This window comes from Oncorhynchus kisutch, linkage group LG9 (genome assembly GCF_002021735.2).
Source record: "Oncorhynchus kisutch isolate 150728-3 linkage group LG9, Okis_V2, whole genome shotgun sequence".
In the NCBI taxonomy this organism is placed as follows: Eukaryota; Metazoa; Chordata; class Actinopteri; order Salmoniformes; family Salmonidae; genus Oncorhynchus; species Oncorhynchus kisutch.
Genome location: NC_034182.2, coordinates 9,073,539 through 9,097,721, shown reverse-complemented (window position 1 = coordinate 9,097,721; position 24,183 = coordinate 9,073,539). Strand labels below are relative to the sequence as shown.

Genomic DNA, 24,183 nt, shown 5'->3' with positions numbered 1-24,183 from the left:
GTAGGTGTTGCAATATTGAAAGTGGCTTCACATAATCTTAGTAAAATCCACATGCTCATGTTTTATTTTATACACATTTTTGGCCATAGTAAAAAACATTTTTCCTTACAAACCAATGAAACATAATTTCCCAATTTAGGTTATTCTCTTAAAATGAAAGTAGAAAAATGATCAAGTTTTTCTTAAAAAGTCCTCTCATTTTATATAGAAAATGTACGAGTTCTACACCACCTGGACAAACATGCAAATAAAAAGCTACGTATACAATTGTCATGGACACAAAGGCAAAAATTGTGAAAAGGGTGATCTTTTTAGATATGTGTCAGTCAACACACCACAACATACCCCAAGTGCGACATCTGGTAAATATATTGTGTAAATGCAGGTGAATGGGAAAAAAAGGGGGGGGAAATAGCTTCTTTCTCTGACATAACCAGAGGAATACAGACACAAAATATCAAAACCATAGAGAGGAGATTGAAATTAAATAAGAGCAAGTACATGAGCGAGTTAATGGGTGCAGCCAGGTCCTGTTGATAGAGCAGGTTAGTACTAGTGGTCCGGTAGGCACAAGTGGCGCCACACACATAGGAGTGTGTACCACGTTTCAGAGTAATGGGTCTCTAAGTCCCCACTGAGTCTGTAGGAGGCAAGAGCTCACACACCCACTGGATCAGGTTGAGGAGATGAATGGGTCTGGGTGATTTGGGTCGGAGGTTGATGCGGGGGCTTTCTTGAATCGTTGGTTGGCCCGGTGTTTGCTGAGCAGAGTGAGTCCCATGCTGTCGATGCTTTCCTCAAGACCCTCACTCCTGTCCACCTCCACTGTGTAATCGTTGGCCTGAAGAGGAGAGAATGATAATAACCTGATTGCAGTGTCCTGATGGTAGAGTAATGGAGTTACTGTAGACAAATACACCTTGAACTAGGAGCTATTAAACTAATTTGTCATACAATAAAATCAAGCATCTCTAAATATCAAGTGTTCAGTGTCAAGACTGTGAACTCCAGACAGTGGCTCGATTAGATTGTGATGTATTAAAATCACACACACACCAGTTGAAGGGAAGCCAGCATGTACTTGCAGGCCTCAAAGTTGTCCATGCCGTGGACTACAGAGGCAAAGGTCCTCCTCTGGCCCACACTGCACAACGCGGCTACGATCCTGTCCCCATAGTCATGGATGTCAAAGGTAGCACGCTCCTCCTGCATAGACATGGGGTCAGGAGTGTGGAAGTTTAGCCAACAGATCACATGACGCCAAACTAGAAATCAACAGGCTGAACAATTATATATTTTTATTAGAATAGATACTTGATCTACAGCAAAATGTCTAGAAAGTATGTTATTGAGTCTTACCTGATAGGTGAGCTCCGGTCGTATTTTGTCCTCCCATTCCTTCACTCTTTTCGACAGCGCCGTCTCCTGGGCATAACCCTGGGAGTTCACCAAGAACTGCTCCTGAAATATGAAGGAAGTGGGGTGGGACATCAGTGACTAGCTACACAGAACCCTGTAGTATTTCTTGCTGGAACATGACCCAGAAAAACTGGCTATTGAGACCGGCCTGTGTATACGTACCACACTCTTCTTCACCAGGTCTTCGTAACTCAGCCCGTCCATGTCTGCCCCTGGCAGCAACAGAAACATTGTAAACATACTATCTTTGGCTAGGATCGCCTAGTGTCTTAAAACTTTGAGTGGTCAACAATGTGTTTTTAAAATTTTATATCTGTGTTTTGTATTGTCAAGTAACACATCATTGTGGAGTGACACTAATACATTAGTCTAACTCTACAGTCACACAGTGGAGACCTGACAGACAGGACAGTGTCTACCAGGTATGAAAGCCTGTCCATTCAGGAAGTCAGCCGGGGCTTCATCAGTCAAAGGGTCATGTTCGTTGTCAGAGAGGTCATCGTGCAGGCCTAGGGGGTCGTGGTGTCTGAGACCCTCTAACTCCTCCTCCCTCTCTACTCTCTCGTCCAGCTGCAGGTACGTCCTTCTCAGCTCCTCGTCAGACACAAACACACCCTATAAGGGCACAAGGCTGTATGTTCAGTACATACTCATACACTCAACAGTAAAAACAGCAACAAATGCTCTTTCCATAGAAGTACAAACACATACCGTGTTTCTAAGAATCCTTTTCCGGGTCTTCAGCTTGTCTTTCATTTTACTCATATAGATGTAGTTCAAGTCTGTAACAGAAACACCATTTGCTGTAAGCGCCAAATAGAGGGTCCAAAAGAAAACTAAATGAGGGGATAGAGGTGAGATCCACCCTTACCCGTATACGTAGGTCCATTTTTTAGCCTGGGTTCAGGGGGGTCATCTGCAACAAGAGGCAGCATTTGTCAGGTATATTCCATCCTATTCACAGTCTTCAGACGCGTTTACGCACAACTTACAGGTGCCAGTGTACCAGATCCAGAAGTCTTGCAGCGCAGCGGGGCCTTTCCTTTTCCGCTTCCCAGAATCATCAAGACCCGGAGGAACCTTATAACATTTTCCTATGGCGAAAGAACACACATTTAACACAGACAGGCCCCCTCACAGAAAACATACTGCGATACCCTGTCAGTGAGTAAGAGTCAGTTGGACTGCACGTCATTGATAGGAAAATGTTCTCACCTGTTTTCAGAGGCTTGTCCTCGCCGACTGTATCATAAAGGTCATGTAACCTCCACATGTTTGCCTGCATCACAACAATCCTCACATCAAAAAGACAAAAAAAAAACAACGTGCATACTAGAAAGGTTATTTTCCGTCTCTAAATGTGTCGGTGGTTGTGACGGGTAACCGTACCATCTGAGCCCTCTCCTCCTCCATCCTCTGTTTCTTCTGCTCCTCCTCAGAGAGCTGCTGGACTCCTTCCCTCTCCCTCAACACCCTCCTTTCACTGGGGGCCTGGGAGAGAACATGTTAGAACACACCAATAAACACCACATGGTAATACAAATCATACACAATTCAACACAAGGTCCCATAAAAAGGGCTACGATAAAGGGGTTACTAGCTGTAATGGAACTAGGTGTGTGCGATACCAACGGTTCCTCTGTACGTATGTATGTATGTATGTATGTATGTATGCACAGTGCCTTTGGACCCCTCGACTTATTCCACATTTTGTTGCGTTTCAGCCTGAATTCAAAATCTATTAAATTCCCCATAATGACAAAGTGAAAACATGCTTCCTTTTTTCAAATGTATTAAAAAGATCTCATTTACATAAGTATTCACACTCTTGAGTTAATACATGTTAGAATCTCCTTTGGCAGCAATTATAAATGTACTTCTTTCTGGGTAAGTATCTAAGAGCTTTGCACACCTGGATTGTACAATATTTGCCAATAATTATTTTCAAAATTCTTCAAGCTCTGTCAAATTGGTTGTTGATCATTGCTAAACAGCCATTTTCAACTCTTGCCTCAGATCTTCAAGCAGATTTAAGTAAAACATGTAATTCACCCACTCCGTGTCTTTTTGGTAAGCAACTCCAGTGTAGATTTGGCCTTGTGTTTTAGATTCACCTTTCAGCAGGACAATTCATATCCCAATTTTTTGTCCAAAGCACACAACCAGGTTATCCTCCATTTATTTTTTTATCCTCAAAAACACCCCAGTCCTTAACGATTACAAGCATACCCATAACATGATGCAGCCACCACTATTGTTCAAAAAATTGAGAGTAATGTGTTGTATTAGATTTGCCCCAAACATAACACTTTGTATTAAGGACAAAAAGTGACTTGCTTTGCCACATTCTTTTCAGTATTACTTTAGTGCCTCATCATTTGGAATATTTATCCCCTATAGGCTTCCTTCTTTTCACTTTGTCAATTAGGTTAGTATTGTGGAGTAACTACAATGTTGTTGATCCATCCTCAGTGTTCTCCTATCACAGCCATTAAACTCTTAACTGCTTTAAGAGGTCCCCATTAGCCTCATGGTGAAATCCCTGAGCGGTTTCCTTCCTCTCCGGCAACTGAGATAGGAAGAACACCTGTATCTTTGTAGTGACTGGGTGTATTGATACACCATCCAAAGTGTAATTAATAACTTCACCATGCCCAAAGGGATATTCAATGTCTGCTTTTTAACCCATCTACCAATGGGTGCCCTTCTTTGCAAGGCAGTGGAAAACCTCCCTGGTCTTTGTGGTTGAATCTTCCTTCTTTTCACAGTCTTTCTGCGTTTGAAATTCATTGCTCAACTGAGGGACCTTGTAGTTAATTCTGGGGTACAGAGATGAGGTAGTCAATCCAAAATCAAGTTAAAAACAAACTCACAGACTGAGTCCATGCAACTTATTATGTGACTTGACAAGCAGATTTCTACTCCTGATCTTACTTAGGCTTGTCATAACAAAGGGGTTGAAAACTTATTGACTCAAGACATTTTAGTTTTTCATTATTTATAAATTTGTTAACATTTCAAAAAAACATTCTTCCACTTTGACATTATGGGGTATTGTGCGTTTTAAATTCAGGCTGTGACAACAAAATGTGGAAAAAGTCAATGGGTGTGAATACTTTCTGAAGACAATGTATATCGATATAAACTCAGCAAAAAAAGAAAAGTCCCTTTTCCAGGACCCTGTCTTTCAAAGAATTCATAAAAATCCAAATAACTTCATAGATCTTCATTGTAAAGGGTTTAAACACTGTTTCCCATGAGTGTTCAATGAATCATAAACAATTAATGAATATGCACCTGTGGAACGGCCGTTAAGACTAACAGCTTACAGACGGTAGGCAATTAAGGTCACAGTTATGAAAACTTAGGACACTGAAGAGGCCTTTCTACTTACTCTGAAAAACACCAAAAGAAAGATGCCCAGGGTCCCTGCTCATCTGCGTGAATGTGCCTTAGGCATGCTGCAAGGAGGCACGAGGACTGCAGATGTGGCCAGGGCAATAAATTGCAATGTCCGTACTGTGAGACGCCTAAGACAGCGCTACAGAGAGACAGGACGGACAGCTGATCGTCCTCGCAGTGGCAGACCACGTGTAACAACACCGGCACAGGATCGGTACATCCGAACATTACACCTGCGGGACAGGTAAAGGATGGCAACAACTGTCCGAGTTACACCAGGAATGCACAATCCCTCCATCAGTGCTCAGACTGTCCGCAATAGGCAGTGAGAGGCTGGACTGAGGACTTGTAGGCCTGTTGTAAGGCAGATCCTCACCAGACATCACCGGCAACAACGTCGCCTATGGGCACAAACCCACTGTCACTGGACCAGACAGGACTGGCGAAAAGCGCTCTTCACTGACGAGTCGCGGTTGTCTCACCAGGGGTAATAGTCGGATTCGCGTTTATCGTTGAAGGAATGAGCGTCACATCGCGGCCTGTACTCTGGAGTGGGATCGATTTGGGGCTTGTCATCATTGCAGGAAATCTCAACGCTGTGCGTTACAGGGAAGACATCCTCCTCCCTCATGTGGTACCCTTCCTGCAGGCTCATCCTGACATGACCCTCCAGTATGCCAATGCCACCAGCCATACTGCTCGTTCTGTGCGTGATTTCCTGCAAGACAGGAATGTCAGTGTTGTGCTATGGCCAGCGAAGAGCCCGGATCTCAATCCCATTGAGCACGTCTGGGACCTGTTGGATCGGAGGGTGAGGGCTAGGGCCATTCCCCCCAGAAATATCCGGGAACTTGCAGGTGCCTTGGTGGAAGAGTGGGGTAACATCTCACAGCAAGAACTGCCAAATCTGGTGCAGTCCATGAGGAGATGCACTGCAGTACTAAATGCAGCTGGTGGCGACACCAGATACTGTTACTTTTGATTTTGACCCCCACCCGTTTGTTCAGGGACACATTCCATTTCTGTTAGTCACATGTCTGTGGAACTTGTACAGATTGTCTCAGTTGTTGAATCTTATGTTCATACAAATATTTACAGATGTTAAGTTTCCTGAAAATAAACGCAGTTGACAGTGAGAGGACGTTTCTTTTTTTGCTGAGTTTACATGCGCATGAGTATGTGCGTGTGTGTAAGAGAGAGAGAGAGAGAGATTTCTACATTCCCACCTGGTGTCTGTCAATATGTTCCTCAGGTCCATGGTCCATCTCCATCCCGTTGTCCTCCAGGGGCAGAAAGTTGTCCGCACCGGCATCACCACCATCGTCCCCAGTAACGCCCGCCACGGCATCCCCTGCTGCAAACTCTGCGTCATCTGGACACACAACAACAAGGATGTCAGCACCCGGCCTTAGCTTAGAAATACACATAAAAGAACCGTATATTCCATTTGAGCTGGTCCTGGCAACATGGTATAAGATTTTTTTAAATGCATTTTATTTAAACCTTTATTTAGTGCTCTGTTGGAGGCAAAACACATCAAACGCTCCCAACCCGCTCACAGAGAAATCAAATCTTTGGGGTGTTTTCTCAAATCAAATTTTATTGGTCACATACACATGTTTAGCAGATGTTATTGCAGGTGTAGTGAAATGCTGGTGCTTCAAGCTCTGACAGTGTAGTAATATCTAACAGTTTCACAATATATTACCAAAATACACAGAAATCTAAGTAAGGAATGGATTAAGAAAACACATACACTACCGTTCAAAAGTTTGGGGTCACTTAGAAATGTCCTTGTTTATGAAAGAAAAACACTTTTTTTTTGTAAAGGACTATTGTAGCTGGGAATGGCATATTTTTATGGAATATCAACATAGGCGTACGGAGGCCCATTATCAGCAACCATCACTCCTGTGTTCCAATGGCACATTATGTTAGCTAATCCAAGTTGATAATTTTAAAAAGGCTAATTGATCATTAGAAAACCCTTTTGCAATTATGTTAGCACAGCTGAAAACGGTTGTCCTGATTAAAGATGCAATGAAACTGGCCTTCTTTAGACAAGTTGAGTATCTGGAGCATCAGCATTTGTGGGTTCAATTACAGGGTCAAATTAAATAGTACCCGCAGCTTCATTAAATAGTAACCACAAAACAGCAGTCTCAACGTCAACAGTGAAGAGGCGACTGCGGGATGCTGGCCTTCTAGGCAGAGTTGCACAGAAAAAGCCATATGTCAGACTGGCCAATAAAATAGATTAAGATGGGTAAAAAAAACACAGACAGAGGAACTCTGGGTCCAGGACCCAGTTACACAGGGTGGTGTTCAGATCCAGGGCCTCGAACTTGATGATGAACTTGGAGGGTACTATGGTGTTGAATGCTGAGATAAAGTCAAGCCAAAACGCTTGTGTACAGTGTATAGAGCTAGACACAGTAATATACAACTGTCGATATACAGTATCGATCTCTAAATGCCTCTCTACCTTGGTGCCCGAACAGGGTGACGGGGACCAGGGGTGCGTCAGAGAGGGCATCCCTGAGGAAGTGGGACTGAGAGGAGGCCAAGAAGAGGCGGATGATACCCAGGGAGTCCGGAGTGAACGTGTTCATCTTAAAGTCCTTACAGCTGCCAAGCACCTCTCCTTTCAGACTGCAGGGCACACACACAAACATTGATATGACAGCCCTCTACAGAAATGTGTTCCACCAGAAAGTAAGGCATCTACATATTGCAAGGCTGACAATGTTCCATAGTTATTCTACAGAAGAGTTCATCATGTTGAGGGCGGTTTAGGCCGTGGACTTGGCACCCACCTGACGAGAAGCAGCTTCTGTTTCTCAAATGCCTCGGGAGGAATCAGAGACTCAGGGGGTAGAGGGGCCACGTCCACATTCTAAGGAACACACAGGACAATCATTTACACAGAGAATCATGGACACACACACACAAATCAGTTAGTCTGATTAGAATGTACAATATATTGATTGGTGTTTCAGAGGGGCATTTATAAAGTGTTAAATGTTTCCAGAGGTGGACACTCACCGTGTTGGCCTCATTCTTCATCTCTGACTGCAGGGAGACATCGGTTGTATCCTGGTCTAAGGAGTCAAACTGGGGGAACAACAAACATCAGTAAAATCAGGTGTTGGGCCGGAACTAAAGTCTGCTACAAACCCCCGATGTCTCCTAGCCCAACTGTCACCCCCCCCCCCCCCCCCCCCCCCAACCAGCTCCACACTCTTACCCCGTCGTCATCATTAGCATTGTTGGATGAGGCCCCATCCGTTCCATCCTCTCCAGAAGTCAATGCTTGTTTATCTTTCCTGAAAATGACAGGTACAAATCCCTTAAACTCAATGGGAAAGGAGGTGAAGAAGCCGAGCACCATGAAGAGTGGCGGTTTGAGTGGTGCTGTGTGTGTGTTCACAGGGAGCGAGGCAGGGACAGTGCCTTGCGGAAGTATTCATACCTTGAACTTACCCGTGACTTATTCCACTGTGTTGTGCTACAGCCGGAATTCAAAATGTATTAAATTGTCCCATCCCCCCACCCATCTACACACAATGACAAAGTGAAAACATGTTTTTAGACACTTTTGAAAATGTATTGAAAATTAAATACAGAAATACTAATTTATGTCAATATTCACACCCCGGAGTCAATACATGTTAGAATCACCTTTGTCAGTGATTACAGCTATGAGTCTTTCTGGGTAAGTATCTAAGAGCTTTGCACACCTGGATTGTACAATATTTTCACATTATACTTTTTAACAGTCATTTTCAGGTCTTGCCATAGATTTTCAAGCCAATTTAAGTCTATTATAACTAGGCCAACGCTTTATATTCAGGACATAAAGTTCATTTATTTGCAGTTATACTTTAGTGCCTTATTGCAAACAGGATATTCCATGTTTTGGAATATTTAGATTTTGTACAGGCTTCCTTCTTTTCACTGTCTATCTGTGTTTGAAATTCACTGCTCGACTGAGGGACCTTACAGATAATTGTATGTGTGTGGTACAGAGATGAGGTAGTCATAAAAAAAATCATGTTACGCACATTTTTACTCATTAACTTATTTAGGCTTGCCATAACAAATGGGTTGAATACTTATTGACTCAAGACATTTCAGCTTTTCATTTCTTATTCATTTGTAAAAATTCCTAAAAACACAATTGCACATTGACATTATGGAGTATTGTGCGTAGGCCAGTGACACAAAATCTTAATTTAATCCATTTGAAATTCAGGCTGTAAAACAACAACAATGTGGAAAAAGTCAAGGTACTGCACTTACTTCTTGTTTCTGTCATTGATGTAGTCCAGAGTTTGGTACACCAGGTTGTACAAATGCTCCACCTGAATCAAACAATAACAAAATAATACATTTTAATAAAGTGTTTCCCCTCCATTCATTTAGCAGCGGTGGGCTGCTAAATTGTTGCCACCACCAAAAAAAACATGATAAAAGAATGATATGATTTTGTTTAGAAAATAATTTGAGGCATTGACATTTTTTCAGTGTAAACTTAAAACACTTAAGCTAGATATAAAGTGAGTAGAAATGATAATGGACCTATATATTTTTTTAAATAAGATTCTTGAGAACTAACAATCACCAAAATAAAAACTAGACAGTCATGGCATTGATTTTGTTATAATGTTTGAGTCACTCAGATAGATAGCATAAGAACATGCATTAAGCCATGGAAACTTTTTTAGAATTGTAGGAAATTAGCTTTAAAACAGCAATTTCTCTCAGCCCCATGGCAAAATGTGTAGAAGAATTTAAGGAAATTAGCTTTAAACTGAATGTAATCTCTCTCAGACAGTGGCCCCTTGACAAAATGCAGGAAACTCGTTTTAAAACTAAAATTCTCTCCGGCCCCGTTTCGAGGGCCTCTAAATAATGTTGGTCAGATGCCACCTCCCCCCCCCACCACTTTGCTGAAACAAATCCTAAGTGAAACTCTAATGATAATACATTTGATCTCTAACACGCTTTTCAAAAACTCAAGCTGCTAACAATATCATAGATATACCACAGTTGTGATCAAATGAATTGTGGTGGATCACAGTTACTTTTGGACAACAAGTCAGGAATATTATATGAAACCAGCCTAATGTTATTTTCTACCAAACAACTTCTCACCTTCTTGCTGTAAATGCAGGCTGAGCCTTGGATGAGCAGCGCTGCCTCTGCAAAGTTCAGCGTGGTTTTGCCCCCATCGAACGAGATGCACATCTCATCCAACTGCCAGAACATAGAGACAATATGAGTGGTAAGTGTATATGAACTTGTGAGAGGACAAGCTTTCTTAACAGTCTACTCCAGCCTTGGTCTGTGCGATTTTCAACCCGGTTGGTGACTCCATTGATTAATACAAGGCTGTGTGTGTTGACACACAACAATGTTTTTAATACAATACTTTAAATCTATTTTGTTGACATGATTTTCCCCATAATGCATGTCACGGGCTCATTCCCACCTCCTCTAGATAATCTGCCAACTCCGAGGCCACATCAATGTCCCAGTTTTTCGTGAGCTCCCGGATAGGCTGCAACAAATGGGCGAATCGAGTCTCCACTGTGTCCATGACCATGGCTCCCCTTAAAATTAAAGATGAAATCATGTCAGATTTTAATTGGTGTGATCTACAAAATAGATTGGTTGACATTTAGCTATCTAGCTAGCGAACGTTTAAGTTCACAGAAAAGTATATTTGGTTAATATAGTCGCTAACGTACTGACCTACTAGTAGTACTGACGTATAGTTACATCATTAGTTAGCTAGCTAGCCAGCTACCAAAATGTTTTAATACAGACCTTCATGAAATGCTATTACACTCACCAAATGATTTCCAATCACCGTAGGCGTTGATTCACAAAATACGAAGGTGAGGCAAATATTTAATATGTGATGATAAACTTTGGAGCACATTCAAAAGAACCGCGCGTCCACCATTTTATTATTTTACGTTATATTCGCGCGAGGTGTTCTTATTCGCCGACTGTTTCCGCTCTGACGTCACAGAGCCAGGGATTATGCGCTTTGCTGCCATCTACTGGCGGGTGTACCACTAAAAAACAACCTGTACCCATCTCACCGAAAGATGGAGCACTTGGAATTTATATTTACAAGGCATCCTTGAATAAGTGTGATGATCGATGCTTGTGGCCAGGTTAGGCTGCATTTACACAGACAGCTCCAATCTGATATTATTCCTAATCAGATCAAATATCTTGTCAATAATTTGAACATGTTTATATCAAAATTTGGCTGCCTGTGTAAACGCAGCCTTAGTTATCATTTAGAAATCAAATGAGCATCTGTGTGTCATATTAACCACTTCTGATGTTTTATCGAAATACCAAAACATCAACCAATATCAGCAGTGCAACATTTCGTTTTATGCTAAACTTTTCCAGTTGCTGAACACATGTTCTACTTTTATTGCATATAGGCCTAATTTGCACAATGTTATTTGACTTTGCCTCTAGCTTACATGCCCTATAAGCCATACATCAAACGCATTTAATGTGGTTTAGTTTCTAACCAGTGGTGGGGAAACTATTCTGAAAATATAGTTTACCAAGCTACCAATTAGGCCTACTTCACACTACAAGAAGCTAAAGTCACTACATTCAAACTACTTCATGAAAAATGATATTTTCTAAACATGCAATGTCATAGACTACACATTTCAAGAACAGATCATTCAGAGTCAGCTATTCACAGAATGTGTAATTTAGCCTATTGCAAAACATGTTTCAAGTGAGAATTTGGCAGGTTTGATGCCAAAAAAGTAAGACAATTCTTGCTTCTTCACTCATATTTTATTTTTTCAAAAAAAAAGTATTGTGTAGTTCCATAAGTTAGCTACACCGCAACACGGCAAACAAAGTAGACTAATTAACTACTGAAAAAATACTACGATTTGAATTTAGTTCAATAGCACCAAGCGACTGCAAAATGTATTGAAATTACTCGTTGAACTAGTCTACATGTAGTTCGCTAATCGCCACTCCCCAACACTGTTAACCCTTGCCTGGAAACCCGATGTTGACTTGCTTTGCTACTCCCCAACACTGTTAACCCTTGCCTGGAAACCCGATGTTGAGTTGCTTTGCTACTCCCCAACAATGTTAACCCTTGCCTGGAAACCCGATGTTGAATTGCTTTGAATTCTGCGTCAGGCAGAAATTAGTGTTTGAACCCGTACTTCTGTACATAGCACAGAGAGTGGATAATTCATAACCTTTTTCAACTACTTGCTATAGGGACTGCCAGCATACCCCCAGGTAATAGTGATAGTCTAGACTAGCCTATTATTCTCAAACATTGTCCAAAGAACCATAATACCTTTTCCGACACACATATAGTGAAGCCCTTCAGGGCCTTCATGACAGTCTATGTGGGTGAAATTCTATCAATGATCCAGGTCTAATTGTTAAGTAAAGTCATACATTTTTTCAAATAGCATGCTGTTTGTTGTGTAAAGTGATTTGAGGCCCTGGACCAGCTCTTCTCTCCCGCTGCGTCCGCACCCCAACCATCTCTCTCTGGGGCCGTAGCCCCAGCGGACAGCGCGCCGGTTTTGACTTGGACCCTAGATCTTTAATGACCATCATTAATACATTTTAGGCCTACATAACAGCACGTGTGAGTCCACAACAAAGACTCAGTATATTCAAAGCCAAACAAATAAGGTGGTTAATTAAAAAGTGAGTTAGCCTAATTCTACGGGCACAATCGCATTTAATAAAATGGGATTTGTGTGTTTATTGTATTCTATAGCAACAGGCCGGTTAGGGTTTAGCAGCGCTCAGGGAACTAGACACTTCATGGTTTCCATGAAAATGCAGGTTTCGTCGAAAGTATTTTCTTGGAATTTTGTAAAAAAAATCGCTATCTTTCTTCCATTCTCTATCACGCACACGCATATACATTATGAGCACGCAAACATATGAGGTGCAGCTGGCTTGGCACTACCTTAAAAATGGTTGCGCTCTACACCACGTGACGCGATTCCTGGAAAGTTCTTGGAAATCGGTCTTTTGTGTATAGCTGTGGGTTTAATGGGGATTTGGTTATTCAAAACACATACCGAAGGAAGGGGATTCAACGTCGCGGAAAAGACTGTCATTGGGATCTGTACCAAAAACAAGACAAGCGTGGTTTGGTGACTTTCTGCATGATATTTTAAATCTTAACATTACCAGCAGCAAGCGAGTCGTGCGGAGTCGACTTGCCTCGGTCGCGAGACGTTGTCATCGCCTGTTTTGCAACCACGGGTTGGAAAAATATTCTTAGTTTGTTTGCCACCTCGCCAAAATGACAACTGATTGATTAGCCCGTCAGAAGATAAATAATACGACATGGAAAACTCTAGCTATGTAATCTGTCATCTTTCAATGTGATCGACATGGTTACACTGGCTAGCCGTTCCCTGGAAGTGTGTAGCTAACGAGCGGTTTCTGCTTTGTTTATTTATTCATCTTAGTCCCCTTTTCTTTAGGGAGAAGTGTGTATTTGAATGGTCATCGTTTGAGTCGTTTGGTGCAGGATCCACTCGCAAATAGGTGATATTTCATATAACTATCTGTTCATAGTATATTTACTTTGTAAACTAGCTAGTCAGCATTAGATAGCTAAACTGTAATGTTAGAAATGTGTTGTGAACATACGCGATAGTCGATGGCACGTGCTTTATTGGCTTTGGAACAGTGGTTATTTAAAAACGTTTACACGACCTCAATGTAGGCTTTAATGTAGCCTACACAAAATAATCAAACGGCTACAATAGACAAGTTGCAAACACCGAACAGGGCTGATGGTTATTTATGTTTTCAGTATCCCCCGCCCTGCATATAGTGAGTTTAAACTGCCATTGCAATTTCCGAGAAGTAGTCGATTTCGCAGATCGTGCCTTTAATCTGTTTGAATGCAGACATAAAAAAAACGTTTCATAATCTTTAATCTCCACTCATCAATTGTAATACCTCGAGCATTTAAGTGATTTTTGTAAAAAAAATTAATTGAAGATTTATCAAGCGAATTAATTCGGCTTTTCAGTGTTCACCTTGTTTCGTGCCCCCTTACTTGCCATGTTGTTTTTTAAAGTTTGCGCAAAGGTAACCACATTCATACACATCAACTACCTTTAGCGCCTATTGAAGTATCTTCTGGCAGGGGAGTTAGAACCCCGACGCTCGTGCTGAACATTAAAACGCGTCACTTGCGATACGATTTTGGAAAAATATTTCATATCAGCGAGAAATTAAATGACTACGCGCCTTTATAGTGTTAGGGTTGTCACATGGCTATATTTCCATGTTACAGGGGTACCAGTACCGAGTTGATGTGCAGGGGGTACGAGGTAATTGAGGTAGATGTGTACTTAAGGGTAGGGGTAAAATGACTAGGCAACAGTTAGCAGCAGTTTTTGTGATTTGTCGGAAGTTAGTGCAAAGGTGGTTCAATGCAGATAGTCCGGTTAACTATTTAGAAGGCTTATGGCTTGGGGGGGGGGCTCTTCGGGGTCCTGATGGTGCATCGCTACAGCTTGCGGTGCGGCAGCAGAGCGAACAGTCTATGACTCGGGTGGCTGGAGTCAAGCACATAACAGATATGTCACAATGTAACGTTAGCTGGTATCTAGCACGAATGCCCGTGGTTAAACTTAATTAATTTACGTGTGTTTTTTATTTATTAATTTACAGGACGATTAATTTATCAAATTCGAGAAGAAACCTGCAGAAGAAACTGGTTTTGCGACTGTGGTGCAACTGCCTGTCTTTTGGGGAATATTTTTGCATTTGTCGGATGTCTTTTGGGCAATTTCGGGTTGTTCCCCAATGACCTGCCACTCACCCGAATCCACCGAGACCATCGAAAATGAGAGAAGAACGGATACCGAGTCGCGAGTTGTAGACTCCGATGAGACTCGCATCGGTCAAGCCATGAAAGACCTTAAAAATACAGGTCAGTGCATGTCCTCATTTTATAGTTTTAGATTTCCTCTACACACACATTTCGACATGATTACTAAATGTTCCTATTTTCAGCGTTCTAGTAGTTTTACCAGTACCCAGTACTGTTATATACATACGAGCATGACTTAGAATGTCAAAGCATTTCTGAATTACAAATAAACGATATAGCCTAACTTTCTAAATATTTGTTTGCAATAAAAACTCCAAACAAGACCATGTATCTCTATGGCCCTGAAAAAAACGAGTGATTGTAAAGAAAACTAGTTTGAAAGTAACCTTATCTACATGCTCGTGCCCCTATCTAGCACGATATGCATGCGGTCATGCAGTACGCACTTTCTGTACTCATTATGCATGGTTGAAAATGACAACTAAACAAAGCACACTTGGTATTTCATCGTTCAATGAATGCATTTCACCCATATTTATCCTGAACAGTAACGGGTGTGTTCTCTTGAATTTCGTAGTAATTCGTGCATGATTTACTGTTTTTAAGTCGCAGAATGTATACGGAAGTTTTGTTATAGGTTATTGTGAGTTTGTTGGAAGATAATTATTATAATTTTTTTACAATTAGACGCATTGAAATGAAAAGATGTTCAGAACACGTCTATGAATTTATACAATCTGCCTTCAATCACATGTTTGGCATTGATCTACATTTTTCACAAGACCTGTGCTAATTTACAGTTCTAATGAAATGTATGTTTCACTTCAAATGCTGTTAGAGTGAATTTGTGTATAGGATTGCCATTATTGGAATGCTGTGGAGAGGTGGGATCATGGAGAGCTTGTCCAATGTTGTGATCTTAAAATGGAGGTGGTCATTTTATTAGGTGAACATTTGTGGGCTATTCAAAGATCAAGCCTCTTTAATGTATTTTAAGAGGCATGTATTATCATTAAAGGGAAATTTAAAAATGTAACTTCTTATTCATCCTCTCTAGCAACATCAACATATGTAAAAATGAAGATGGGAGATATGTGTTTCTAATGAATGACATCACCAATTATTAGTAGGCATTGCTTACTAACTGGCTGATGTAATTGGAAACAATTATCTTTATTTACTACAAAACATAGATGTGCAATTTTCACATGTTGATGTTGGGGATGATGAAAATGAAGTTCAATTTTTTTTCCCTTCTAATTTCCCAGAAAAGCACATTGTTTCTAAGCAAAGCTCATAACTCTCAACTAAGTGGGGAAGCTGTGCCAACTTTTACTGTTGAAAAGCGATATCTCAAGTATAAATACAGTAAAGTACACACACTAAAGCAGGGATCATCAACTAGATTCAGCTGCAAGCCGATGTAATTTGTTTTTCCTTTCTTGAGCGGATGGTCGGGGGCCGGAACACAATTACATATTAGTTTACTGCAAATTGACCTCAAGAAGCCCAAACAGATATTTGACTAAAACATAATAATTTCAAACCTTGCTTACATTTGTTTCATTATTATACGTGGGAATAAATCACTTGCTGATTTCCTGTTTTTGGTCTTTTATGTCCAAAACAAATTCAATTAAAAATATGATTTATATATGTGTATATATACACACACTGAACCAAAAATATAAATGCAACGATTTTCAAAGATTTTGCTGAGTTACAGTTAAGGAAATCAATCAATTGAGCTACATTCATTAGGCCCTAATCTATCGATTTCACATGAATGGGCAGGGGCGTAGCCATTACATTTGCATAAGTAATCAGACCCTTTATGCAGTACTTTAAAGCACCTTTGGCAGCGATTACAGCCTCAAGTCTTCTTGTATGACGCTACAAGCTTGGCACACCTGTATTTGGGGAGTTTCTCCCATTATTCTCTGCATATCCTCTCAAGCTCTGTCAGGTTGGATGGGGAGCAACGCAGCACCGCTATTTTCAGCTCTCTCCAGAGATGTTCGATCGGATTCAAATTCGGACTCCTAATGGGTCGCTCAAGGACATTCAGAGACTTGTCCCGAAGCCACTCCTGTGTTGTCATGGTTGTGTGCTTAGGGTTGTTGTCTTGTTGAAGGTGAACCGTCGCCCTATTCTGAGGTCCTGAGCGCGCTGGAGCAGGTTTTCATCAAGGATCTCTCTGTACTTTGCGAACGTTAATCTTTTCCTCTCCTGACTAGTCTCCCAGTCCCTGCTGCTCATAAACATCCCCACAGCCTTGTGCTGCCATCACCATGCTTCACTGTAGGGATGGTGCCAGGTTTCTTCCAGATGTGACTCTTGGCATTCAGGCCAAAGAGTTCAATCTTGGTTTCATCAGACCGGAGAATCTTGTTTCTCATGGTCTGAGAGTCCTTTAAGTGCTTTTTGGCAAACTCCAAGCGGGCTGTCGTGCCTTTTCCCGAGGCGTGGCTTCCGTCTGGCCACTCCACCATAAAGGCCTGATTGGTATAGTGCTGCAGAGATGATTGTCCTTCTGGAAGGTTCTCCCATATCCACAGGAACTATAGAGCTCTGTCAATGTGACCATCAGGTTATTGGTAACCTCCCTGACCAAGGCCCTTCTCCCCGATTTGTTCTGTTTGGTTGGGCGGCCAGCTCTAGGAAGAGTGTTGGTGGTTCCAATCTTCTTCAATTTAAGAATGATTGAGGCCACTGTTCTTGGGAACCTTCAATGCTGCAGGTATATTTTGGTACCCTTCCCCAGATCTGTGCCTCAACTCAATCCTGTTTCGGAGCTCTACGGACAATTCCTTTGACCTCATGGCTTGGTTTTTGCTCTGACATGCACTGTGAACTGGGGATCTTTTATATAGACAGGTGGTGCCTTTCCAAATCATGTCCAATCAAGGATGATCAATGGAATCAGGATGCATCTGAGCTCAATTTTGAGTCTTGTAGCCAAGGGTCTGAATACTTATGTAAATAAGGCTGTAACTTAGCAGAATGTGGGAAAAGGGAAGGGGTCTGAATACTTTCCGAATGCAGTGTGAGAGGGAGACATTTTAAGTACTTACTTGGGGGACCAAATAAAACCACCTGTGGGCTGCCAGTTGGGGAACCCTGCAGTAAAAGGCTACCAGCTTGTGAGTGCTACTTTCAGAACTACTGGCTAAAAAGTGTACAAAAGTACAGGAAAATGTCTAACCTCCACAAATCCAGTCAAACTTAGTTTTTGGGTTGAGGGGGTCAGTGGTGGGGGGGGGGGGGGGGGGGGGGTTAGACAGTCGCTGCTGCAGTGTACATAAACTGCAGAGATTCTTCTCATTCATTTCACTGAAAAAGCACAAAAGATGGTGAGAATGTTATTAACCCACTCTCTAAGACCAAGTGGAATTTGTTTTAAAATTCCTGTGGACAGTATAAAGGGCTTTTTTTTTGTGTTAAGGCTTAAATTCAGGTTTATGTTCATAATTTCTGACTGCGTTCGTGCATGAGATTTTGATTTGGATTACAGTTTTTTCTCATAAAGCGATCTTGTTTTCTTTGAATAACCCAATGTTGTGTGTTCTGTCTCCTTGTGCTAATGCGTGTGTGTTTCTCGCTCCTAACAGGCTGGTACTGGGGCAGCCTGACCGCCAACGAAGCCAAAGAGATTCTCCAGGATGCATCAGAGGGCACCTTCCTGGTGCGAGACAGCTCCCAGAGGGACTACCTGTTCACCATCTCTGCCATGACCTCCGCCGGCCCAACTAACTTGCGCATCGAGTACAAGGAGGGGAAGTTTAAACTAGACTCGGTGGTGCTGATCAAGCCCAAGCTCAAGCAGTTTGACAGTGTGGTGCACCTTGTGGAACACTACGTGCAGCTGTCCAGGACTACCAGTAAAGGTGCGTCGCAGTCCCTGGCCCCACCCAACGGCACGGTTCAGCTGCTACTGACTAAGCCTGTGTACACTGCCACGCCCTCTCTACAGCACCTGTCCCGGATCGCCATCAACAACGCCACCAGGCAGGTGCAGGAGCTGCCTTTACCCAACAGGCTAAAGAACTACCTGACGGACTACAGCTACAATGTATAGTAGGACAGCAAATCCAAGATGTGGTTTGGGATAGAGAGCAGTGCACCTGCCATGCAGTGGCAGTCAGACTATCACCCAGTCCGAAGTCGGTCTTTAGCCCCAACCACTAGACACGGCTTGACGGCCCCCGTACTTCTGGAAGGATTGCTGTTGAGCAATATGCTTATAGAGCCAAGTCGGTCATCTAATCCTCAGGAAGCTAGGTTGAATTTCTCCCATATTACTACACCCTTCCAGTTCCTTTAGTGCTACAGTTGTTCATCAAAAAGGGCTTAGGAGTTGGAGCTAAGGGTTGATTTCAGACCTGGGTCATGTACATAATCTCTGAAACGGGTGCAAATGTTTTCAAGCCGAAGTGGTATACCCTGCCTGCAGACCAGCTCAGGTAAACAGGGTTTCAGAACCTTCTGAACGAGACCCAGGAGGGATGGCACTCAACTTTGTTGTTTTTTGTGCTTCTCATTTCAAGCTCTTTGTTGCTTTACATACTCTGCCTCATGTCTGAGAATTGAGCATCTGATACGGTGTCCACTTTTTGTTCTGATTTATGTTTGAGTTTGTTCATATTCCCTATTTTCTTTTTTTTGTACTGTAATCATAAGAAGGGGCAGTGCTGGGGTGTCGAACTACATGTACTGCAACTAGTCATTTAACTACCTTTTTCAGTAGCTTGGAGGTAGTTGAACTAAATTCAAATATTGGATTCAAATATAACTTTTTTTGCTGTGTAGCGAACTACAACTACATTATTTTTTTAAATTGTCAAGTTTGCAACTTATTTTTCAACCTCAGGCTTACTTAATTGTCACTTGAAAGTAGAGGTCGACCGATTTAATCGGAATGGCCGATTTTTTTTAATTAGGGCCGATTTCAAGTTTTCATAACAATCGGAAATCTGTGTTTTTGGGTGCCAATTTGCCAATTTTTTTTTTTACTATTTAAAAAATAATTGTAATACCTTTTTATTTAACTAGGCAAGTCAGTTAAGAACACATTCTTATTTTCAATGATGGCCTAGGAACGGTGGGTTAACTGCCTCGTTCAGGGGCAGAACGACAGATTTTCACCTTGTCAGCTCGGGGGATCCAATCTTGCAACCTTAGTTAACTAGTCCAACACAATAACGACCTGCCTCTCTCTCGTTGCACTCCACAAGGAGACTGCCTGTTACGCGAATGCAGTAAGCCAAGGTAATTTGCTAGCTAGCATTAAACTTATCTTATAAAAAACAATCAATCATAATCACTAGTTAACTACACATGGTTGATATTATCTAGTGTGTCCTGCGTTGCATATAATCTGACTGAGCATACAAGTATCTGACTGAGCGGTGGTAGGCAGAAGCCGGCGCGTTCATTCAAACAGCACTTTTGTGCATTTTGCCAGCAGCTCTTCGTTGTGTGTCAAGCATTGCGCTGTTTATGACTTCAAGCCTATCAACTCTCGAGATGAGGCTGGTGTAACCGAAGTGAAATGGCTGGATAGTTAGCACGCGCTAATAGCGTTTCAAACGTCACTCGCTCTGAGCCTTCTAGTAGTTGTTCCCCTTGCTCTGCAAGGGTAACACTGCTTCGAGGGTGGCTGTTGTCGTTGTGCTGCTGGTTCGGGAGGAGGGGGACGGAAACTATACTCTTACACTGGCAATTCTAAAGTGCCTATAAGAACACCTAATAGTCAATAGTCAGGTTAATGAAATACAAATGGTATAGAGGGAAATAGTCCTATAATTCCTATAACTACAACCTAAAACTTCTTACCTGGGAATATTGAAGACTCATGTTAAAAGGAACCACCAGCTTTCATATGTTCTGAGCAAGGAACTGAAACGTTAGCTTTCTTACATAGCACATATTGCACTTTTACTTTCTTCTACAACACTTCGTTTTTGCTTTATTTAAACCAAATTGAACATGTTTCATTATTTACTTGAGGCTAAATTGATTTTATTGATGTATTATATTAAGTTAAAATAAGTGTTAATTCAGTATTGTTGTAATTGTCATTATTACAAATACATTTTTTAAAAATAGGCCGATTTAAATCGGTATAGTCTTTTTTGGTCCTCCAATAATCGGTATCGGCTGTTTTGGTCCTCCAATAATCGGCACCGGCGTTGAAAAATTATAATCGGTCGACCTCTACTTGAAAGTGTTTTGGTGTTTTTAATAGGGCCAGGGTGATCTAACTTGCAATTTGTAGTCTGACATTTCAGATTTAGATATAATAATTTTTCACGTAGTAGTCTGGATGTAGTTAACACATTTTTCAAAATAACTTTGGTTAAGTAAGCTATAACTGTAGCTTATTTTCTTCCAGTGCAAAGTAATTGGTAACTTGGTAAACTATTTTCAGTGTCGTTTCCCCAACACTGAGAAGGGAGGATCATTATTATTTTTATTTTTTTGTGATCAAGCAATATACAGGCTTCAAATCTTGCGTTGGTTTCTCTCACACGGTCTCGCTCTGCCTCCTGCTAAGAGGTTAAAAGTAATAGATTTTCTGAACTTCTTAATCCTGGATGTTCCTCCCACTACTCATCACTTTTGTGCGACACCTCAATACTTCATCACTGCATTTTCCTTCAATAGAAAATGCCCTTGAGCAAGTCGCTGCTCACCTCAGAACTAGACCTTGGTTAGACAGACAGACAGGCTGTATCTAACATCTAGCTACTACTAAAAGAAGGAATTACATTTCCAAGAGCAAATTAGATGTTCGGCCAGGGGTTTTCATTGGATCGACGTGAATCTTATTTTAATTATTATTTTAAGTATTTATTGATTGTGCTACTGTATTTCCTAGAAAAATAAAAGTTACAAAAATAAAACCTGAAAGCATGCTTTATCATAGCCTCTAATCTGCAATTTGGGAGGGAATAATGTATGTGATGCAGGGGTGTCATGATGCTCGTGTATTATTTGACTCATTCTCCACTTTCAGTACATAAGGTTCAGTGTGAACAATTCTCGCAGAATATTCCAGAATTCACAATTGATACATGATCATGACATTTACTGTTTTCATATGGTGCTTAAATACAAGTGTCTAGTGTTTTCTCTGAGGAAACCAGAAAAATAAAACAAAAGAATGGAATCGAATCGAAGACTCGTTCCTATCTCTGTGTGACGGTTTTCAGTTTACGTTTAGCTGTAGGCTCTGGGCAAGAGGTTGGGTCGATGTCGAGGGGGCACAGGGATGAGGCACCAGTCAATATTGTTTTTGTTTGAAATTAAACATAATAGAACCCACCCACCGGCCACTAAAACAATCAATTCCTGCTACTGAGACCTGGCTTGGCGAGCAACAACGCCAGCACACACACACACAGCTCTGGTCTCTCTTAGTTGGCTGCATTCCTGCAGCTTCTAAAGCAGGATGGGACATTTAGACTAGGCCAGGGCAGACAATTTGATGCAGAGAATCTAATCATGTCCTGCAGAATATATTTCTGTATATGAGTGTTCTGTAATGTTGTCCTGTATAATATGCCCCTTGTTAGCAGCAGATGCAGAACACTGTTCAAAGGTGCAGATTGGAGTAGACTGACTTGAAGCAATTTCCTATGAATCAAAGAACTGAGCGCCTCAGTAGGCTATATGTTCAAATTCCACCTGCAGCATTGTTCAGTTTTATGTAGTGTTTGTTGGATCCATCCTTGCTCACAGTACAGTGGCTTACCCACTAAGAAAATACACTATGTTTGGGGCACAGCGGCTGCAGCCTGCATATATCTGGGCCATCCTAGCTAGCGCTGGTTTGATGAGATCAGGCTGGGTATTAGATTGTATTCTGCTTGTGGAGCAGAATGAGACTTAAATCCCAGTGCCCATGCTTACACTTTCTATAGGGACGGTTCATTCTGTAGCGGTCGCATGATGGAAAGGCCGGTAGTGTAGGGATGTGTTCTGCTGTACCTGCAGGTTCTCACCTTCCTCAGTCCAAACACCATTACCCCCAGTAAGCGAGGAGAAAGGTTTAAATTTAGCAGGCTGGAAAACCTACCTTTTTGGTAACACCACCTGAACACTCAATATGGTCTGATTTTTGTGTGCAGATAGTGTATCAGAACGTGTTTTTCTGAGAAATCCACCGGGTCCAAGAACAAACCTTGTTAATGGCCAAGTATTGCTATTGGAGAGGCAGCTTTGGAATATGTCCATATGTGTTGCATTCATAGCTGATTGCTAACCAATTACATCTTAATAATATGTGTGCTTTGTCTCTTCATGTTATATTCCTCAAGTCACCTGCAAAGCACATCTGTCAACTAATTTTATAATAGATCACTTAGAGGCATAACACTTCCTTACATGACAGAGGAACAGGTTATAAAACAGGTCTGTTTCACAGAAATGGTCAATTTCACTCCACATTGTTTCCTCCTTTCAAAATCCGAGACAACTGCAGACTTCAACAAACCCTTGTTGTAATGGCTGAAGAGGAAGAGCTACTATATCAATCAGGACTCAAAAGGTAAGACCGTTGATGACCGGTTGAATAGGAAGAAGACATGGAAGAAGGATCTGTCAAGTGTGGGTTAGGGTCAGGGTTTCCCCTGCTGAGCTGTAGGGAAGCTACTAGAGCTTACGCCTTAGTGTCGTTGGATACAAAGCTCTCACCGGGTCACCAGGTTTTTTTTTTCCCTCCACTGTAAACATGTTACTGTCTTACAGTCGCTTTCTGTTATCAATCACCAGTCCAACCTGTTCTGGTATCAGTTATTATTATTGGGATATTTGAAAGGCAAATGCAGCATCCTTGTTCTTGTCATTCATATCCAAATCTACCATGCAAATATGAAGCCTGGTAACAGCCTCAACAGATCAGTTGGGACATGAGAGTCAGAGCTGATCTTATATCGGGACATGGTTCAGTAATGCAGAACTGGGTGCAACTAGACACATTTGAAAGTTTTATATTAATTGTGCAGTTCATCTCCATTATTGTTGTATTATAAACAACCTTAAGCACCAGAGATGCAGAGATGTTCCTTCGTCTCTGTTCGCATTCTCATGAAATTATGTCGGCTTGGCTCTGCAGCCATATAGGTTTTAGACTGGACACTGTTCTGAGAGTTGCACTGACACAGCACATTGCCACGCGGATGGGACATGAGGTTTCAGATGCAACTGTAATTGAAAATGGCAGGTCAGATTAACATGACAATGATGACATAGAGGCCTGCCTGTCAACATGGGTTTATTTCATTAACTGGTGTCACATGGGATCCCATCAGGGATTTATACTCAAGACTTCGGCTCCCTCACCTTATACCTCTCAAGCACAACTTACAGTGTTATTAGTTTAATAAGAATGAAAACTGTTTTGTTTTATTGTTGACAAATAAATCAGTCTAAAGCTGTTTATTTACACAGGCATCCCAATTCTGATC

General features: G+C 41.6%; 2 protein-coding genes across 6 annotated transcripts; one reads left to right on the top strand and one right to left on the bottom strand.

The window, feature by feature from the left end:
- Positions 1-35: 35 nt before the first annotated feature.
- ncaph2 (non-SMC condensin II complex, subunit H2) lies at positions 36-14,783 on the bottom strand. 4 transcript variants are annotated; one of them, XM_031831805.1, is made up of 19 exons: positions 14,702-14,783; positions 10,316-10,436; positions 9,979-10,080; positions 9,124-9,185; positions 8,069-8,147; positions 7,867-7,935; positions 7,638-7,717; positions 7,307-7,473; positions 6,048-6,193; positions 2,809-2,910; positions 2,635-2,698; positions 2,412-2,513; positions 2,291-2,335; positions 2,131-2,201; positions 1,839-2,034; positions 1,582-1,631; positions 1,360-1,461; positions 1,057-1,206; positions 36-841 (listed from the first exon to the last, which is right to left on the bottom strand). In XM_031831805.1, exons 2-19 carry the CDS (start codon positions 10,427-10,429, stop codon positions 674-676), a joined length of 1,869 nt encoding a protein of 622 aa, XP_031687665.1. In that variant the 5' UTR covers positions 10,430-10,436; positions 14,702-14,783; the 3' UTR covers positions 36-673. The 4 variants fall into 4 exon arrangements, with proteins under 4 accessions (XP_031687665.1, XP_031687664.1, XP_020327771.2 ...); XM_031831804.1 differs by lacking the exon at positions 14,702-14,783 and adding an exon at positions 13,990-14,098; XM_020472182.2 differs by lacking the exon at positions 14,702-14,783 and adding an exon at positions 10,679-10,828.
- On the top strand, positions 12,851-21,889 carry socs2 (suppressor of cytokine signaling 2). Of its 2 annotated transcripts, none has more exons than XM_020472203.2 (3): positions 12,851-13,010; positions 14,551-14,812; positions 18,325-21,889. In XM_020472203.2, the coding sequence occupies exons 2-3, from the start codon at positions 14,686-14,688 to the stop codon at positions 18,789-18,791; spliced, it is 594 nt and encodes a 197-aa protein (XP_020327792.1). In that variant the 5' UTR covers positions 12,851-13,010; positions 14,551-14,685; the 3' UTR covers positions 18,792-21,889. The 2 variants fall into 2 exon arrangements, with proteins under 2 accessions (XP_020327792.1, XP_020327790.1); XM_020472201.2 differs by having other exon boundaries at positions 12,851-13,410.
- The last annotated feature ends 2,294 nt before the right edge of the window (positions 21,890-24,183 follow it).

What these genes read in the sequence shown, in the direction of transcription:
- ncaph2 (XM_031831805.1), bottom strand. Translation starts at nt 10,429, where the DNA reads ATGGTCATGGACACAGTGGAGACTCGATTCGCCCATTTGTTGCAGCCT. An exon ending in AGGAGGAGAGGGCTCAGATG is followed by an intron (nt 2,699 to 2,808) that starts GTACGGTTACCC and finishes GTTGTGATGCAG; the next exon opens with GCAAACATGTGGAGGTTACA. An exon ending in TGGACAGGCTTTCATACCTG is followed by an intron (nt 1,632 to 1,838) that starts GTAGACACTGTC and finishes TGTTGCTGCCAG; the next exon opens with GGGCAGACATGGACGGGCTG.
- socs2 (XM_020472203.2), top strand. Translation starts at nt 14,686, where the DNA reads ATGACCTGCCACTCACCCGAATCCACCGAGACCATCGAAAATGAGAGA. An exon ending in GAAAGACCTTAAAAATACAG is followed by an intron (nt 14,813 to 18,324) that starts GTCAGTGCATGT and finishes CGCTCCTAACAG; the next exon opens with GCTGGTACTGGGGCAGCCTG.